The sequence below is a fragment of the Pecten maximus genome, chromosome 15, assembly GCF_902652985.1.
Source record: "Pecten maximus chromosome 15, xPecMax1.1, whole genome shotgun sequence".
Classification (NCBI taxonomy): Eukaryota; Metazoa; Mollusca; class Bivalvia; order Pectinida; family Pectinidae; genus Pecten; species Pecten maximus.
In genome coordinates, this window is record NC_047029.1 from 1,384,644 (window position 1) to 1,405,888 (window position 21,245).

Genomic DNA, 21,245 nt, shown 5'->3' on the forward strand with positions numbered 1-21,245 from the left:
CCTATCATTGTAGTAAGCCAGATTGTATCACTCAGTTATCTACATTACATAGTTTACTGTACTGTCCCCATTATCATGTGATATTGCACATGCGCAAACAGTTGGGTCCAGATGAAATACGGGAATCCCAGATTAAACGCGACTTCCACTTTTGATCTAGACGCAGTTATCAATTGATTTCCTTTAACAAACACATTTTAAAAACAAGTGATTTGGATTTTAAAGAAAGCAGACGTCAACTAAGGTGTGGTAAGTGTATATATATATATATATATAGATTTCCTCTGTGAAACATACAGGTGTATAACACATGTACCTGAATGATTAGTACGTGATATTAACAGAAAGATACCATCCAGCAGCTCAGTTCAAGATACAGTTTAATGGTATATGTATATATATATATATAAATGTGTGTGTACAAAACCAGTTCTTGGTATCAGACAATTAATAATCCAACAGAATTCATAGAGCCCTCCTTGAAGTTATCCCTCGTCTTCGGGACACTCAGTTAGTAAGGATACCTATTAAAGACGAAAGGAGAGGAAATGAAAGAATCAGGATCAGAGTAGAAAAGACAAGAAAGTGAAAAAGAGAAAAAAAAGTACATTCAAATGAGGTCTCAGTGTCAAAATGTTCCAATTCGAATACAGGTCTTGACAAACATTGCAATTTCCTTGATGCCATCTCCTTGACATACATTGCCAACTCCTTGACACTGCTATCCCCTTGGTAGACACTGCCAATTCCTTGACACTGTCATCTCAATGACAGACACTGTCATCTCCTTAACACCAGAACAGGGTCTCCGAGTATTATACCGGCACTAAAAACGAAAGTGAAACCGACATCACAAAATGTAGCAATTATGACTGATAACACGTTCTTGTTATTTATTCCCCAACAGTAAAATATTAACCATAAAAACCAATGTATTGTGTCCTCCTGCTGATTGACCTTTTCTGAAAAATCAAGTTTTCTAGATAAATCAGGTGCATCATAGTTTCTGGTCTTCGATATTGCATATCAGTTGTTTTTTTTATACACTCGGTACTCGGCATATCAAAAAGCCCTTCGAATTATTATAGTTTATGAGGGATGTCTCTTGTCTAACAATACCAGCTAAAACATAATGAGAATTTAGCCATCTGATAATGAACACACCAAAGAGAGACAATCCCCTTCGTAACAAATGAATAATGAATATTTTAGACTTGTTCAAATGGTAATTATCGCAATCTCTTGTTTGGGGTTGGTTAAAATTACTGTTTCAGATAAAACAATATTATATGTTTGTATTTCCCCTATCATTGCAGTAAGCCAGATTGTATCACTCAGTTAGTTACATTACATAGTTTACTGTACTGTCCCCATTATCATGTGATATTGCACATGCGCAAACAGTTGGGTCCAGGTGAAATACGGGAATCCCAGATTAAACGCGACTTCCACTTTTGATCTAGACGCAGTTATCAATTGATTTCCTTTAACAAACACATTTTAAAAACAAGTCATTTGGATTTTAAAGAAAGCAGACGTCAACTAAGGTGTGGTAAGTGTATATATATATATATAGATTTCCTCTGTGAAACATACAGGTGTATAACACATGTACCTGAATGATTAGTACGTGATATTAACAGAAAGATACCATCCAGCAGCTCAGTTCAAGATACAGTTTAATGGTATATGTATATATATATATATAAATGTGTGTGTACAAAACCAGTTCTTGGTATCAGACAATTAATAATCCAACAGAATTCATAGAGCCCTCCTTGAAGTTATCCCTCGTCTTCGGGACACTCAGTTAGTAAGGATACCTATTAAAGACGAAAGGAGAGGAAATGAAAGAATCAGGATCAGAGTAGAAAAGACAAGAAAGTGAAAAAGAGAAAAAAAAGTACATTCAAATGAGGTCTCAGGGTCAAAATGTTCCAATTCGAATACAGGTCTTGACAAACATTGCAATTTCCTTGATGCCATCTCCTTGACATACATTGCCAACTCCTTGACACTGCTATCCCCTTGGTAGACACTGCCAATTCCTTGACACTGTCATCTCAATGACAGACACTGTCATCTCCTTAACACCAGAACAGGGTCTCCGAGTATTATACCGGCACTAAAAACGAAAGTGAAACCGACATCACAAAATGTAGCAATTATGACTGATAACACGTTCTTGTTATTTATTCCCCAACAGTAAAATATTAACCATAAAAACCAATGTATTGTGTCCTCCTGCTGATTGACCTTTTCTGAAAAATCAAGTTTTCTAGATAAATCAGGTGCATCATAGTTTCTGGTCTTCGATATTGCATATCAGTTGTTTTTTTTATACACTCGGTACTCGGCATATCAAAAAGCCCTTCGAATTATTATAGTTTATGAGGGATGTCTCTTGTCTAACAATACCAGCTAAAACATAATGAGAATTTAGCCATCTGATAATGAACACACCAAAGAGAGACAATCCCCTTCGTAACAAATGAATAATGAATATTTTAGACTTGTTCAAATGGTAATTATCGCAATCTCTTGTTTGGGGTTGGTTAAAATTACTGTTTCAGATAAAACAATATTATATGTTTGTATTTCCCCTATCATTGCAGTAAGCCAGATTGTATCACTCAGTTAGTTACATTACATAGTTTACTGTACTGTCCCCATTATCATGTGATATTGCACATGCGCAAACAGTTGGGTCCAGGTGAAATACGGGAATCCCAGATTAAACGCGACTTCCACTTTTGATCTAGACGCAGTTATCAATTGATTTCCTTTAACAAACACATTTTAAAAACAAGTGATTTGGATTTTAAAGAAAGCAGACGTCAACTAAGGTGTGGTAAGTGTATATATATATATATAGATTTCCTCTGTGAAACATACAGGTGTATAACACATGTACCTGAATGATTAGTACGTGATATTAACAGAAAGATACCATCCAGCAGCTCATTTCAAGATACAGTTTAATGGTATATGTATATATATATATATAAATGTGTGTGTACAAAACCAGTTCTTGGTATCAGACAATTAATAATCCAACAGAATTCATAGAGCCCTCCTTGAAGTTATCCCTCGTCTTCGGGACACTCAGTTAGTAAGGATACCTATTAAAGACGAAAGGAGAGGAAATGAAAGAATCAGGATCAGAGTAGAAAAGACAAGAAAGTGAAAAAGAGAAAAAAAAGTACATTCAAATGAGGTCTCAGGGTCAAAATGTTCCAATTCGAATACAGGTCTTGACAAACATTGCAATTTCCTTGATGCCATCTCCTTGACATACATTGCAACTCCTTGACACTGCTATCCCCTTGACATACATTGCCAATTCCTTGACACCAGAACAGGGTCTCCGAGTATTATACCGGCACTAAAAACGAAAGTGAAACCGACATAACAAAATGTAGCAATTATGACTGATAACACGTTCTTGTTATTTATTCCCCAACAGTAAAATATTAACCATAAAAACCAATGTATTGTGTCCTCCTGCTGATTGACCTTTTCTATCAAGTTAAGTTCTCTTGATAAATCAGGTGCATCATAGTTTCTGGTCGTCGATATTGCATATCAGTTGTTTTTTTATACACTCGGTACTCGGTATATCAAAAAGCCCTTCGAATTATTATAGTTCATGAGGGATGTCTCTTGTCTAACAATACCTGCTAAAACATAATGAGAACATAGCCATCTGATAATTATCAGATGGCTATGTTCTCATTATGTTTTAGCTGGTATTGTTAGACAATCCCCTTGGAAACAATTGATTAATGAACACTTTAGACTTGTTCAAATGTAATTATCACAATCTCTAGTGCGGGGTTGGTTAAAATTACTGTTTCAGAAAAAAAATATCACTATGTGTTTGTATTTCCCCTATCATTGTAGTAAGCCAGATTGTATCAATCAGTTAGTTACATTGTTTACTGTACTGTCCCCATTATCATGTGATATTGTACATGCGCAAACAGTTGGGTCCAGGTGAAATACGGGAATCCCAGATTAAACGCGACTTTCTCTTTTGATCTAGACGCAGTTATCAATTTATTTCCTTATACCAAGACATTTTAAAAACAAATAATTTGGATTCTAAAGAAAGCAGACGTACAACTAAGGTGTGGTAAGTGTTTATATATATATGTAGATTTCCTCTGTGAAACGTATACGTGTATTATACTTGTGTCTGTATGATTAGCCGCTACTTCAATTCTGTAATTGTAATGGTTGAAAGGATTTCGTCGCTCATGTTCGAATGTGATACTAGTTGTTTTTCATGGCTGTCAACATCAGGACCGTCTCGGTTTTGACGTCATTGAACGTGTAGCTACTCGACTACTACATCACCACTTTGTCCAGGCCTAACCATTTTGTCTCAAAAGCGTTATATTAAAATTAAGATGATACGGAATTCACATTCTTTTTAAAATGGTGAAAAAGATATTGTAAGATAGTAATTTAACATTCTGATAAAACTCTTTAAGAGCTTAAATGACCTGTGATATCACATAAACGTATACGCTCCCCTAATTCCGGTCAAAATGTTCGACCAATCTATATGATGAATAGGAAATGAGAGTTCTGCGCCACTTTATCCCTCCTTCTTTATTTATAGTAAATCCCTCCCTGGCGGGATGGATCAGTGAGGGATGAGTGAGGGATAAGGGATTGACCTCATGACCTTTAATTAGAATGCCCTTTTAATTCATAATATTAATTATAAGGTATATAGTTAGAGATGATGGATATACTTTACGCCAGGTGTATTTATAGACTGACATGTCCAAACAGGTTATACGTTAGGTAAGCGGCTGATTCCCTGAACGCCTACATTTTGAAATAACACCCTACTGGCTATGTTTGTACAGTAATTATAGTCTGTTCTGGTGAAGTCACTTTTGTTACCTGTGTTTTACCTGTGTATGTTACCTGTAATTTTCATTGAATTTCTCATCAAAATCAAATGTCAATATTCAATGAATATACTGCACAAAAATACAATAAATTAGAATTAACTATGCACATGATAATTGTCAATACTTATTTAAACAATTTAATAATGAAATATATTCTTTCTTCCCTGCCTTAAACAAACCATACCAAGCCCTTTACATTTGCTTCTCTTGATCGACTGGAAAAACTCAAAGCCCTTTACTGAAATTTTTTTTCTACCCAGCCTTCACTTAGAAAAACTAAGTCTGAATCATTTCTGGCTTGCCGAAATGCCTGCCTCAAGACTTCGTCGTGATGGAGTTGGTAAATTAATCCAGCTACGATAGTTCGAGGTCGACGCTTAACAAACTTGTGAACATTGCCGAATTCAACATGTTTAACTTTCCAGAGATCGCTGCAGATTAATTGTCGTATCAAAGCTGTTGTATTATCCCTCTGTTCTCTTGAATTCCTGAAAATACAAGGTCACACTTCATGGATCTACACTGTATGTCAGTGACCTTCTCCCTAATCTCATTTGCTGGCATATGTAAATTCTCCGTAGTACTGACAGTTTCATCCACGCACGCCTTGACCATGTGGAAGGTTCCCTGTCATTATCACAAAAGTTCTATTAGAGAAAAATAAGCAAATATGCTCAAATTATTTTTTTTTCTGTGAATCAAGCGAATTCCCGCTACGACGGAACGTTTTTCACATAAGTGATGGTTTTAATTGAAGACGTCACAATATTGCTTTAGCAGGTGTGTCTTTACCATGAACATTACCCTTTATAGTCTAAAACACAATGGAAATAAACACAGTGATGTTACAATGTATCTGTAGCTCATCGACAGCTTTATTTTATTATATTTATTTATCATTATTATTTAAATGGACATATTTTAGCGTTAATCATATTGAACCGTTTTCGCGCTGAAACCATCCGCTAGATAGTGACTGCGGTAATTACATATATATCTACTATTTCTATAGGAAGTAATGAAGGTGCGCCGACTTGTCATTGCACAAATCTGTTAAAATTGTTGTAATAGACCAAAATTAGGATTTTAACAGTAATTCAAATCTTGATTCCTATTGCAATCTATTATTTCCATTTTGTTACAGGAGCGAATTAGATTTATGCCATGGCGGCGGAACAAACTTTGGTGTATTTTAACACACAAACAACTGGACTTAGTAAGTACAACATTCCTTGTGTTTATACATTAGACCAATGTACGCGCACTTCTGATAGAGAAATTAACAATCCAAGGTTTCCAAAAACGTAGGTTGATGAAAACTACGAGAAAGTTCTATCTAAGACATCATCATCTCAATCGGAAAGTTCTATTTATTTTTAATATATGAAGTCAGACGTGTTCAATGTTTTTTTGTTTTGGCTTGAGATACCGTTGTTAAGAAAATGACGCGATTTTCCACAAGGATAAAATGAGTTGCATCACTTTGAAGCTTCCGTTATGACTGACTCCTAATTTCTTAATCATTATGACGGAATGACCGCGGCTAACAACATGTCCAAGTCATATATCGCCATTATGAGTTGTGTTATCAATCGCCATTGTTGGTTATGTCATAGATCGCCATTGTTGGTTATGTCATAGATCGTCATTGTTGGTCGTGTCATAGATCGCCATTGTTGGTCGTGTCATAGATCGTCATTGTTGGTCGTGTCATAGATCGCCATTGTTGGTTATGTCATAGATCGCCTTTGTTAGTCGTGTCATAGATCGTCGTTATTGGTTTTGTCATAGATCGTCATTGTTAGTCGTGTCATAGATCGTCATTGTTAGTCATGTCATATATCGCATTTGTTAGTCGTGTCATAGATCGTCGTTATTGGTTTTGTCATAGATCGTCATTGTTAGTCGTGTCATATATCGCCTTTGTTAGTCGTGTCATAGATCGTCGTTATTGGTTTTGTCATATATCGCCATTGTTGGTCGTGTCATATATCGCCATTGATGGTCGTGTCACAAAACGTCATTGTTGGTCATGTCGTAGATCGTCATTGTTAGTCGTGTTATATATCGCCATTGTTAGTCGTGTCATAAATCGTCATTGTTGGTTATGTCATAGATCGCCATTGGTAGTCGTGTAATATATCGCCATTGATGGTCGTGTCACAGAACGTCATTGTTGGTCGTGTCATATATCGTCATTGTAGGTCTTGTCATAGATCGTCATTGTTGGTCGTGTCACCAATCGTCATTGTTGGTCGTGTCATCAATCGTCATTGTTGGTCGTGTCATAGATCGTCATTGTTGGTCGTGTCATCATTCGTCATTGTTGGTCGTGTCATAGATCTTCATTGTTGGTCGTGTCATCAATCGTCATTGTTGGTCGTGTCATAGATCGTCATTGTTGGTCGTGTCACAGATAGTCATTGTTGTTCGTGTCATAGATCGTCATTGTTGGTCGTGTCATAGATCGCCATTGTTGGTAGTGTCATAGATCGTCATTGTTAGTCGTGTTTTAGATCGTCATTCTAAGTCGTGTCATATATCGCCATTGTTAGTCGTGTCATAGATCCTCATTGTTGGTTGTGTCATAGATTGGCATTATTGGTCGTGTCATAGATCGCCATTGTTGGTCGTGTCATAGATCTTCATTGTTAGTCGTGTCATAGATCGCCATTGTTGGTCGTGTCATAGATCTTCATTGTTATTCGTGTCATAGATCATCAATGTTAGTCAAGTCATAGATCGCCATCGTTGGTCGTGTCATAGATCGTCATTGTTGGTCGTGTCATAGATCGCCATTGTTAGTCGTGTCATAGATCGCCATTGTTGGTCATGTCATAGATCGCCATTTTTGGTCGTGTCAGAGATCGCCATTGTTGGTCGTGTCATAGATCTTCATTGTTAGTCGTGTCATAGATCGCCATTGTTGGTCATAGATCGCCATTGCTAGTCATGTCAAAGATCGTCATTGTTGGTCGTGTCATAGATCGTCATTGTTGGTCGTGTCATAGATCGTCATTGTAAGTCGTGTCATATATCGCCATTATTGGTCATGTCATAGATCGTCATTGTTGGTCGTATCATAGATGGCCATTGTTGGTCATAGATCGCCACTGTTAGTCATGTCATAGATCGTCATTGTTGGCCGTGTCACCAATCGTCATTGTTGGTCGAGTCATCAATCGTCATTGTTGGTCGTGTCATAGATCGCCATTGTTGGTAGTGTCATAGATCGTCATTGTTAGTCGTGTTATAGATCGTCATTGTAAGTCGTGTCATATATCGCCATTGTTAGTCGTGTCATAGATCGTCATTGTTGGTAGTGTCATAGATCGGCATTATTGGTCGTGTCATAGATCTCCATTATTGGTCGTGTCATAGATCGCCATTGTTGGTCGTGTCATAGATCGGCATTATTGGTCGTGTCATAGATCGCCATTGTTGGTCGTGTTATAGATCTTCATTGTTAGTCGTGTTATAGATCGTCATTGTAAGTCGTGTCATATATCGCCATTGTTAGTCGAGTCATAGATCTTCATTGTTGGTCGTGTCATAGATCGCCATTGTTGGTCGTGTCATAGATCGGCATTATTGGTCGTGTCATAGATCTTCATTGTTGGTCGTGTCATAGATCTTCAATGTTAGTCGAGTCATAGATCTTCATTGTTAGTCGAGTCATAGATCTTCATTGTTGGTCGTGTCATAGATCTTCAATGTTAGTCGAGTCATAGATCGCCATTGTTGGTCGTGTCATAGATCGTCATTGTTGGTCGTGTCATAGATCTTCATTGTTGGTCGTGTCATAGATCGTCATTGTTGGTCGTGTCATAGATCGCCATTGTTGGTCGTGTCATCAATCGTCATTGTTGGTCGTGTCATAGATCGCCATTGTTAGTCGTGTCATATATCGCCATTGTTGGTCATGTCATAGATCGCCATTGTTGGTCGTATGACAGATCGCCATTGTTGGTCGTGTCATAGATCTTCATTGTTAGTCGTGTCATAGATCGCCATTGTTGGTCATAGATCGCCATTGCTAGTCATGTCATAGATCGTCATTGTTGGTCGTGTCATAGATCGTCATTGTAAGTCGTGTCATATATCGCCATTGTTGGTCATGTCATAGATCGTCATTGTTGGTCGTGTCATAGATGGCCATTGTTGGTCATAGATCGCCATTGTTATTCATGTCATAGATCTCATTGTTGGTCGTGTCATAGATCGTCATTGTTGGTCGTGTCATAGATCGCCATTGTTAGTCGTGTCATCAATCGTCATTGTTAGTCGTGTCATAGATCATCATTGTTGGTCGTGTTATAGATTGTCATTGTTAGTCGTGTCATCATTCGTCATTTTTGGTCGTGTCATATATCGCCATTGTTTGTCGTATCATAGATCGTCATTGTTGGTCGTGTCATAGATCGTCATTGTAAGTCGTGTCATATATCGCCATTGTTGGTCATGTCATAGATCGTCATTGTTGGTCGTGTCATAGATGGCCATTGTTGGTCTTAGATCGCCATTGTTGATGATGTCATAGATCTCATTGTTGGTCGTGTCATAGATCGTCATTGTTGGTCGTGTCATAGATCGTCATTGTTGGTCGTGTCATAGATCGTCATTGTTAGTCGTGTCATCAATCGTCATTGTTAGTCGTGTCATAGATCGTCATTGTTGGTCGTGTTAAATATCGTCATTGTTAGTCGTGTCATAGATCGTCATTGTTGGTCGTGTCATAGATCGTCATTGTTGGTCGTGTCATAGATCGTCATTGTAAGTCGTGTGATAGATCGTCATTGTTGGTCGTGTCATAGATCGCCATTGTTAATGATGTCATAGATCGCCATTGTTAGTCATGTCATAGATCGCCATTGTTGGTCGTTTCATACATCGCCATTGTTGGTCGTGTCATAGATCGTCATTGTTGGTCGTGTCATAGATGGCCATTGTTGGTCATAGATCGCCATTGTTAGTCATGTCATAGATCGTCATTGTTGGTCGTGTCATAGATCGTCATTGTTGGTCGTGTCATAGAACGTCATTGTTGGTCGTGTCATAGATCGTCATTGTTAGTCGTGTCAACAATCGTCATTGTTAGTCGTGTCATAGATCGTCATTGTTGGTCGTGTTATAGATCGTCATTGTTGGTCGTGTTATAGATCGTCATTGTTAGTCGTGTCATCATTCGTCATTGTTGGTCGTGTCATATATCGCCATTGTTAGTCGTGTCATAGATCGTCTTTGTTGGTCGTGTCATAGATCGTCATTGTAAGTCGTGTCATATATCGCCATTGTTGATCATGTCATAGATCGTCATTGTTGGTCGTGTCATAGATCGTCATTGTTAGTCGTGTCAAAGATCGTCATTGTTGGTCGTATCACAGATCGTCATTGTTAGTCGTGTCATAGATCGTCATTGTTGGTCGTGTCATAGATCGTCATTGTTGGTCGTGTTATAGATCGTCATTGTTGGTCGTGTCATAGATCGCCATTGTTAGTCGTGTCATAGATCGTCATTGTTAGTCGTGTCATAGATCGCCATTGCTAGTTGTGTCATAGATCGTCATTGTTGGTAGTGTCATAGATCGTCATTGTTGGTCGTGTCATAGATCGCCATTTTTGGTCGTGTCATAGATCGTCATTGTTAGTCGTGTCATAGATCGCCATTGCTAGTTGTGTCATAGATCGTCATTGTTGGTCGTGTCATAGATCGTCATTGCTGGTCGTGTCATCATTCGTCATTGTTGGTCGTGTCATATATCGCCATTGTTGGTCGTGTCATAGATCGTCATTGTTGGTCGTGTCATAGATCGTCATTGTTGGTTGTGTCATAGATCGCCATTGTTAGTCGTGTCATATATCGCCATTGTTAGTCGTGTCATAGATCGTCATTGTTGGTAGTGTCATAGATCGTCATTGTTGGTCGTGTCATAGATCGCCATTGTTAGTCGTGTCATAGATCGCCATTGTTAGTCGTGTCATAGATCGTCATTGTTAGTCGTGTCATAGATCGTCATTGTTGGTCGTGTCATAGATCGTCATTGTTGGTCGTGTCATAGATCGCCATTGTTAGTCGTGTCATAGATCGTCATTGTTAGTCGTGTCATAGATCGTCATTGTTGGTCGTGTCATATATCGCCATTGTTAGTCGTGTCATAGATCGCTATTGTTGGTCGTGTCATATAGATCGTCATTGTTGGTCGTGTCATAGATCGTCATTGTTAATTCTGTCATAGATCGCCATTTTTGGTCGTGTCATAGATCGTCATTGTTAGTCGTGTCATAGATCGCCATTGCTATATCTGTCATGGATCGTCATTGTTGGTCGTATCACAGTTCGTCATTGTTAGTCGTGTCATAGATCGTCATTGTTGGTCGTGTCATAGATCGTCATTGTTGGTCGTGTTATAGATCGTCATTGTTGGTCGTGTCATAGATCGCCATTGTTAGTCGTGTCATAGATCGTCATTGTTAGTCGTGTCATAGATCGCCATTGCTAGTTGTGTCATAGATCGTCATTGTTGGTAGTGTCATAGATCGTCATTGTTGGTCGTGTCATAGATCGCCATTTTTGGTCGTGTCATAGATCGTCATTGTTAGTCGTGTCATAGATCGCCATTGCTAGTTGTGTCATAGATCGTCATTGTTGGTCGTGTCATAGATCGTCATTGCTGGTCGTGTCATCATTCGTCATTGTTGGTCGTGTCATAGATCGCCATTGTTGGTCGTGTCATAGATCGTCATTGTTGGTCGTGTCATAGATCGTCATTGTTGGTTGTGTCATAGATCGCCATTGTTAGTCGTGTCATATATCGCCATTGTTAGTCGTGTCATAGATCGTCATTGTTGGTAGTGTCATAGATCGTCATTGTTGGTCGTGTCATAGATCGCCATTGTTAGTCGTGTCATAGATCGCCATTGTTAGTCGTGTCATAGATCGTCATTGTTAGTCGTGTCATAGATCGTCATTGTTGGTCGTGTCATAGATCGTCATTGTTGGTCGTGTCATAGATCGCCATTGTTAGTCGTGTCATAGATCGTCATTGTTAGTCGTGTCATAGATCGTCATTGTTGGTCGTGTCATATATCGCCATTGTTAGTCGTGTCATAGATCGCTATTGTTGGTCGTGTCATATAGATCGTCATTGTTGGTCGTGTCATAGATCGTCATTGTTAATTCTGTCATAGATCGCCATTTTTGGTCGTGTCATAGATCGCCATTGTTAGTCGTGTCATTGATCGTCATTGTTAGTCGTGTCATAGATCGTCATTGTTGGTCGTGTCATATATCGCCATTGTTAGTCGTGTCATAGATCGTCATTGTTGGTCGTGTCATATAGATCTCCATTGTTGGTCGTGTCATAGATCGCCATTGTTGGTCGTGTCATAGATCGTCATTGTTAGTCGTGTCATAGATCGCCATTGCTAGTTGTGTCATAGATCGTCATTGCTGGTCGTGTCATCATTCGTCATTGTTGGTCGTGTCATACATCGCCATTGTTGGTCGTGTCATAGATCGTCATTGTTAGTTCTGTCATGGATCGTCATTGTTGGTCGTGTCATAGATCATCATTGTTGGTCGTGTCATAGATCGTCATTGTTGGTCGTGTCATAGATCGACATTGTTGGTCGTGTCATGGATCGTTATTGTTGGTCGTGTCACAGATCGCCATTGTTAGTCGTGCCATATATCGCCATTGTTGGTCGTGTCATATAGATCGTCATTGTTAGTCGTGCCATATATCGCCATTGTTGGTCGTGTCATATATCGCCATTGTTGGTAATGGTTAATAACAGTATGGTTCTTGGTTGGTCGACTTCAATAATAACTTAAACATTCTTACACATATTTGTCTTCTTTATGACAGATTTATTTTTTTATTTTTATTTTCTTTCTTTCATTTCCCTGCAGAAGATCCACATATTGTTGAGCTTGCTGCCAATGCTAGAAAGAGAGGCTATGCACCTTTTCACAGGTACATTTTACCGAGAAAAGAGTTCAAGACCGAGACATCAAAAACTAAATTTAAATTGTCAGCTGACCGCAAAACTCTTCTGTTGAGTGGAAAGGAAGTAGACGCGTGCATATTGAAATGCGCTTTGACAGCTTTTGTAAAATGGCTGGAAGGAATCGTGAATCCAGTACTGGTCGATCATTATGTGGAGTACCATACCAATGCCCTGCAAAGCGCCTTTTCCTACTTTCCACCGTTATTACAGCGATATAAGAAAATTGTGAGAAGAAAAAGCGATACTCTGCCGTTGTTTGGGAAATTGTTCCATCAGGGAAAACGTTTGACCAGAGCAGCACTGGCATCTGAAATCCTTGGTGAAAATTCATACACGGAATACAATGCTCGGGAACACGTGAGAGTGTTACTAGAAATGACCGAGAAGATGGGAATATCGAAAGCTGATATCCTCGTAAGTTTCACAGATCACACTAGTCTATTATGACATGTACATCCAGAAATATCGTCCTTAAGCAGGAGTATTTCAGTATGCACATGTACCATTTTGACTCTTTCATATTTAGTCTGGGTTCAATTTACCGACACCAAGCTGTTATAAAAAAAAAACGTCGATAAAACGTACGAATAACTCGGACTACGAACTTCTGTACTTTGAATTGTCGTGGTGTTTAGCTCAAGTGCTCTGAGGAATATGAAAAAGAAACCGACACTTCATTGTTAGCAAATTGTTTTCACCTTTGTGTCTCTAACAAATTGATTTGCTCCATGTTTGATTGACGTTTCATTAACATATATACATTGTTAACCAAGTTTCCATATCATCCTCTATTGTCTGCTCATTTACACGATATCAAAAGTATCTTTCGGGGAAGGTCTTTCGGGCAAAGTAGTAACCAGCTATAGCGATCTTTCGGCTAGGGGGTTCTGTGCAGCAGATCATGAGCTAGAAGTTTAGCTATCGTTCGAGTTAGGGACCGTCTCTCAACATACATCTAGTATCTATAAGTACGACGTTGACATGCTCCATTGCAGACACCTGATCTGAACAAAAAGGTTTCGTTTTTGCTTGATAATTCCGATAGATATTTATTTAATGACAGGGTCAGCAAAAAACATCTGAAACCTATATTTCATGAAAATCACAATTAATATTGTTATATTTTGCAGCGAAACGCAACGCCTCTGTCAAACCCAGAAATTTGTCACTCGTCTCCGGGGAACTCGGATAGTGAGGTTATCTATCAAAGACAAAAGAAGAGGAAACGAAAGAATCCGGATCAGAGTAGGAAAGAGAAGAAAATGAAAAAAGAGAAAAAAGAAGTAACATCAAATGAAAGCCCAGTGTCAGAATGATCCAATTCGAATAAAGGTCTTAATAAGATGAAGAGCAAGAAAAAGAAGAAGCCCTTTCGCAGTCATTAGATGTGTTCGATTTAGTCCTATTCCCAGACCTTTTTAGTGAGCTTTTCAAGGTTTCTATATCGTGGACTTTTGTAGCACTTAAAACACCACCTGTAATTGAATGAGTTCCCGGTTGAAATAAAATTAGTCCTGTACTAGGTCAACTTTGTAAAATAAAACACGTTCATTAATATAATCTATATACGTGTATGGTCTAACATACCGCGGGAACGTAGAATATGCACCCTATGTAATTTAAGAGAAATAATTTCATTTATTCAACTGTGATCAGCAACTTATAATCAATAGCAGACGGAAATATATGTCTAGATAGTATCATGAAAGACCAAATACATTTAAATTCCATACATTATTCAATTACGTAACTAAAAATGAACTTATTGCATTGGCTAAATTTATTATTGATATAAATGAGATAATTAATTCACAATACTGATGTCCATCCTGTTTTACCATGTATCATTGTGTATCCATTTGCTAACGTTCTTATTCTCTGCTCTGTACTGTTTACGAGAATGAAGAAATTGCCATTGTCATTGACCATGGCGTTCTGGTTTATAGGACTATGGACTTGGGACGAATCTAAACAAACACATTATTGGATACGACACCGTAATTAAATAATGAACCGATTATCATGAACAGAAATTGACACAAGTAATTTTTGCGATATCATTTGCTTTGTAACAAAAATGTCCATGCATTTCCATGCTTAATTTCTCGATATCTTTACTTTTCTAGGGAAATTTTTTTTTTTTCAAATAAAAAAAAAATTCCATGAATGTCCGGAGAGCCAGTGTTGCTATGTTAAAGTATTTACATATCATTATTTTTTTCATTTTATCTGTGAAAATACACAATAAGAAATGTGTGTTTTGGGTTTTTTTTTGTTTTTTTGTTTTTTTTCTTCTTTTTTTTTCTGCCTGGGAGTGCCGTTGGAGAGAGAACAAACGTTCTCGCGGGAAAGTGTCGGACAGTTCTTTGCACCGTCTTAGTAACCGTCATAATAACAACACAAAGAATGTAGTTCCATCTACATTAGTTATTCTTACCATCTCGTTACACTAATTGTTACCATCTCGTAACACTTATTGTTACCATCTCGTAATACTTCTTGTTACCATCTCGTAACACTTATTGTTACCATCTTGTAACACTTATTGTTACCATCTCGTAACACTTATTGTTTCCATCTCGTAACACTTATTGTTACCATCTCGTAACACTTATTGTTTCCATCTCGTAACATTTATTGTTACCATCTCGTAACACTTATTGTTTCCATCTCGTAACATTTATTGTTACCATCTCGTAACACTTATTGTAACCATCTCGTAACATTTCTTGTTACCATCTCGTAACAATTCTTATGTCCATCTCGTAACACTTACTGTTACCATCTCGGAACACTTATTGTTTCCATCTCGTAACACTTATTGTTACCATCTCGTAACACTTATTGTTTCCATCTCGTAACATTTATTGTTACCATCTCGTAACACTTATTGTTTCCATCTCGTAACATTTATTGTTACCATCTCGTAACATTTATTGTTACCATCTCGTAACACTTATTGTAACCATCTCGTAACATTTCTTGTTACCATCTCGTAACAATTCTTATGTCCATCTCGTAACACTTACTGTTACCATCTCGGAACACTTATTGTCACAATCTTTGGACACTTATTGTCACAATCTTTGGACACTTATTGTTACCATCTCGTAACACTTACTGTTACTATCTAGTACGTACTACTGGTAATTAAAGTCTGAGAAAGATAACAGAACTGTTATCTAAACGTCACTAGCAATAACTATATTAGTTGTGTTAGATAACCATTTATATAAATTAATAAAGATGGTCACGGGAAACAACAATTGATTGTGCGAAGGAATCCATCTTTAAGTATAATAAAACAGTACAATATACACCGATCCTACCTGCTCATCGTCTGGCACATAAACATTTAAAACGTAAACACGATTTCTCATATTTAGTATGCAAGGTAATTTTATCAGAAGTAGTCGTTTTAACTTTATTGAATCATAAATTTTAAATATTATGCATAGAATCACGAATTCATAATGTGTTTCACACTCTCTAATACCATCTTTGTCACAGCCTATTAAATATATAATTAAATGATATGTCTAATAACCATAGAGGCTTAGACATGTAGACCTTGAGGTATGTATGTATCTGTCTGTGGGTGATATACTAGGATGATTCGGGCTTCCTGGTAGTATGTAAATTGGTCGATATTTTGTTACCCACCCCGCCCATCCCGAATACAGCAAGTGACTGATGGCTTGGGCTTGATTGCTCTCAAGAGTTTAGTTATACCCAATACCTAGCTATGGATCTGTATTCAACAAATCGCTAGAGTTATGTTATTTCATTCTTTGAAACACTACACATACAAGGTGGCACGGTGGTCAAGTGGTAGAACGCAGGGCTATGTAACCGACGGGTCGCTGGTTCGAATACGGTTGTCTAACGGTAGGCCGCAGTGCTACGTGACCGAAGGGTCATTGGTTCGAGTCCCGGCACGGTGGTCTAGTGGTGGGGCGCAGGGCCACGTAACCGAATGGTCGCTAGTTCAAGTTTCGGCACGGACGCTGTGTTGAACCATTGAACAAGATACTTTATTCCGTTGTGTTTCAGTCGATTCAGCCGGAAATGAGTACGTGGTAGGGCATTGTAAGAAATGTCGTGTAAGGTGTTAGTGCCAAAATGGCAGCTCCGACTGTATATGCCCCCCAGGGAGTTGAGAAAGACATTGGCTGGTTTCTAAGACCCAATAGCCACGGTTTATAATTTGTGAACCACTTTGAGACGGCTATTATCAAATTATTATTATTATTATGGTGGTCAGTGCCCAGCCTGCCAGAAGGCACTTTTTTTCAATGTGCCGTGCGCAATGCGAAAAGAGACAGCGCGCCATGCGAAGGGCGACAATGCGACAAGCGAAGAGCGACAATGCGTCAGCAATGACATTTGCGACAAAAGTACCAATGCGTCAGGCCGACAGAATTTTTATGTCGCATTGTTGCGTAATTCTGTCGTGTGTCGCGTTCATTTTGCCGCATTGCGCGCTATCACTCTTTGCATCGCGCCAATACGACAGTGCGACATGGCAGAATGCAGTCCCCATAGAAAAACTGCTAGACATGCTAATTTCTTTTTAGAATTTTGTATGCCTAACTCTAAATTAGGTCTGTTTTAAGAGTTTTGTATAACCAATGTCTGAATTCGGTATTTCTTTCTTAAACACAAACCGGGATACGGCTCAATAAAGATAAATTTTCGGTGTTGCATACTTTGACGATGTTTGTTCTAATATAATTGTTTAAATGCAGTCAATTGATAGTGTATTCTAGGTAGCCTCTTATATGGAACAGTGTCTCCATGTTGGTAGGTAGGTAAGTAAATAGATGTTCGTTACTAACATGGTCTGATGATGGTGACAGAGTGTAAACAAAGAAAAGGCGTGCGTACAATCTAACAAAGGTTGTAATCACATACAAGAGAGACAATTTTTATACGTCTCGTCACACGTCATATTTTGAGGGAAACTTAAGATTCCTTTTCTAAACACTTGTTTCTTCAGTATTCTTCAACATAAGAAATCAATTGACGTTTGTTTTTCATGGAAAAGATTTACAGAGAAAATTCTTTAAAAGATTTTCCTCTAAGTAACTAATGGGTTTTTTTTTATGAAATATTTATGGAACTCGAATAGACCGTCCCATCTTTCCCTCCTTAATTGTGGGCTTCGGGCGAGTTCCTCCCCTCTGATACTGGTCATGGGTTTGGGCAATTCTTACCCTCTTTCTTCTCCCTAATTGCGGACTACAGACGAGTTCCTCCCCTCTGATACTGGACACGGGTTCGGGCAATTCTTACCCTCTTTCTTCTCCCTAATTGCGGACTACAGACGAGTTCCTCCCCTCTGATACTGGTCACGGGTTTGGGCAATTCTTACCCTCTTTCTTCTCCCTAATTGCGGACTACAGACGAGTTCCTCCCCTCTGATACTGGACACGTTCGGACAGATCTTGCACTCTTTCTCCTTTGTTATTGTGGACTGAAGCCTACAGGCGAGTACCTCCCTTCTGATACTGGACACGGGTTTTTCGGGATTTCTGAGGGTAGATGTGATCCCCATTTTCTTCTCAGTGCCTTGCCCTTGTCTCGCTCTTTGTCGTATTTAATTTCAGTAATGCCTTCAAATTTCGCAGCTGTGAAGATCTTTTTGACATCAAAGTTGAAAACTAGCTTTTTATTACCCTTTCGATTTCTTTGGAAGCCGAAATACATTGTACCTCTAAATACAAGCTGTCGTTGTCTTGCCGAACACGGCCATGAGATCTCCTTGTTTGCTACATTTTAAACCATGTAAACAGTGGTTCTTTTGAAATGTTAAGAATTATATGATATTCATTGAAATGTGAGGCTGTAGTATCTTCCCATTACGGTTTTGACATTATACTTTCGATCCATTTATCCCCTTCCTGGTGCCCACACGTTAGGTTCTATAGATCCTTAGCACCACTGACGAGTCACAGAAGGAACAAGAAACAACTGGATAGTGTGGTTTGTTTCATTGCTCCATGGAATCTACCTCCATATTGGTATAGAGAGGTTGGTTTAGGGGTTGCCTTAGCCCGAGTTTCCTCTGGCCCTGACACCATGTCTTGCCAGAGGAAACTCGGACTAGGGGTTGCTGGTGTGTCTTACACCCACCGACTGTAATTATAGCGCTTGCTGTCTGTGTTCCTTCTAATTCTAAGCCTGTTCCGGCTCATCTTGTACACTGTAGTCTGTTTCTATATGTACTGGGAGATTGCTAAGTCATCGGCAAAATCCAGGTCGTCAAGTTTCCACTGTATCCCGTTTTTCTTGTCCGGCCTTCATAATCCAATAAATCTCGAGCCGAAAGTGAAAAGATGACAGTACATAGCTTAGGTACATCCCTATCTACGTCATGTAGACGCTTGACAGCTGGTGCGCATGGGATACATTTATGATATATTATACCATTACAAATGTACATGTATGTGTTATTACGGTGTTAAGAGTACCTTGTTACTGAGTATAAATGAACAAAATAAATGACAACTGTATCAAGTAATTATGAATTATACGAACGTTTCGAAATCAAAAGTATATGACGTTACTCAAGCTGTTCCAATTGAAATCATGCATTGGTTCCTATTTTCTTAAGTTTTTTTTTTTAGTTTTTTTTTCTGTTATCATGGCGGAGAAGGATTGTGACATTGATACTAGCATGTGGACGGTTACCATGGAGAGTTGTAAATACTTCAACTGATTTCAGATAACGTTCTGTCGACAGTTTCCGTCACTTTACGGAAATAAACGAGTTAACAAGAAATGAGGATCTATTATAGCAAGCTTTATCGGCGCATGTCTTTCGATAGACAGGTTTTAATTGTCCGTGTGGTTCGTACAGGTATAATAAATCAGGTAATGTATGGGGTGGGCGGTAGGAAACATTTCAATTAGAGACTTTATATATGGTATTGTGACCATAAATTCCGTTCCTATTACACTCTCCTACAGATATAGAGGCCTGAGTAAATATACCTGGTTCTATTAGCATGTGTCATACCCTGGAGTTTTAAAATGTGCATAGGAAACAGTCTTTGGTATGTACAGGTAATGTCATACCCAGACACCACTCTATTAGTGTGATATTTATTTAGGTTTGATTGGTTAGTAAATCTTATTTGTCAAAGATAATTATGGACCATTAGTCTTGCATTTGTTTGTTTTTTTCGACGACAAAGGCATTTTTTTATCTAGTTGTGTTTGTCATAATCTCGTCCTGTTGTGGTTTTCATTATCTCGCCCTATTAGGACTGCCATAATCTCGTCCTGTTGTGATTTTCATAATCTCGCCCTAATATGACTGTCATAATCTCGTCCAGTTATGGCTATCATAATCTCGTCCTGTTGTGATTTTCATAATCTCGCCCTTTTATGACTGCCATAATCTCGTCCTGTTATGACTATCATAATCTCGTCCCGCTATGGCTATCATAATCTCGTCCAGTTATGGCTATCATAATCTCGTCCTGTTATGATTGTCATAATCTCGTCCTATTATGACTATCATAATCTCGTCCCGTTATGACTGTCATAATCTCTTACTGTTATGACTGTCATAATCTCGTCCAGTTATAACTGTCATAATCTCGCCCTAATATGACTGCATAATCTCGTCCTGTTGTGATTTTCATAATCTCGCCCTAATATGGCTGTCATAATTTTCTCGTCCAGTTAAGGCTATCATAATCTCGTCCAGTTATGGCTATCATAATCTCGTCCTGTTGTAATTTTCATAATCTCGCTCTATTTAGACTGCCATAATCTCGTCGTGTTATGACTGTCATCATCTCGACCAGTTATGGCTATCATAATCTCGTCCAGTTATGGCTATCATAATCTGGTCCTGATAGGACTGTCATAATCTCGTCCCGTTATGACGCGTCCTGTTTTGACTGTCATAATCTCGCCCTGTTATGACTGTCATAATCTCGTTCCGTTAAGACTGTCATAATCTCGTCCCGTTAAGACTGTCATAATCTCGTCCCGTAAAGACTGTCATAATCTCGTCCCGTCAAGACTGTCATAATCTCGTCCCGTAAAGACTGATATAATCTCGTCCCGTTAAGACTGTCATAATCTCGTCTTGTTGTGACTGTCATAATCTCGTCCTGTTATGACTGTCATAATCTCGTCCTGTTATGACTGTCATAATCTCGTCCCGTTATGACTGTCATAATCTCGTCCTGTTTTGACTGTCATAATCTCGTCCAGTTATGACTGTCATAATCTCGCCCTGTTATGACTGTCATAATCTCGTCCTGTTGTGATTGTCATAATCTCGTCCTG

The 21,245-nt window shown here is 38.5% G+C and overlaps 1 protein-coding gene across 3 annotated transcripts; it reads left to right on the top strand.

The window, feature by feature from the left end:
- The first annotated feature begins 181 nt into the window (after positions 1 to 181).
- On the top strand, positions 182 to 15,069 carry LOC117343978. 3 transcript variants are annotated; one of them, XM_033906565.1, is made up of 4 exons: positions 182 to 249; positions 6,073 to 6,144; positions 12,841 to 13,352; positions 14,069 to 15,069. In XM_033906565.1, the coding sequence occupies exons 2-4, from the start codon at positions 6,093 to 6,095 to the stop codon at positions 14,252 to 14,254; spliced, it is 750 nt and encodes a 249-aa protein (XP_033762456.1). In that variant the 5' UTR covers positions 182 to 249; positions 6,073 to 6,092; the 3' UTR covers positions 14,255 to 15,069. The 3 variants fall into 3 exon arrangements, with proteins under 3 accessions (XP_033762456.1, XP_033762455.1, XP_033762454.1); XM_033906564.1 differs by lacking the exon at positions 182 to 249 and adding an exon at positions 2,679 to 2,851; XM_033906563.1 differs by lacking the exon at positions 182 to 249 and adding an exon at positions 3,967 to 4,135.
- Positions 15,070 to 21,245: the final 6,176 nt, after the last annotated feature.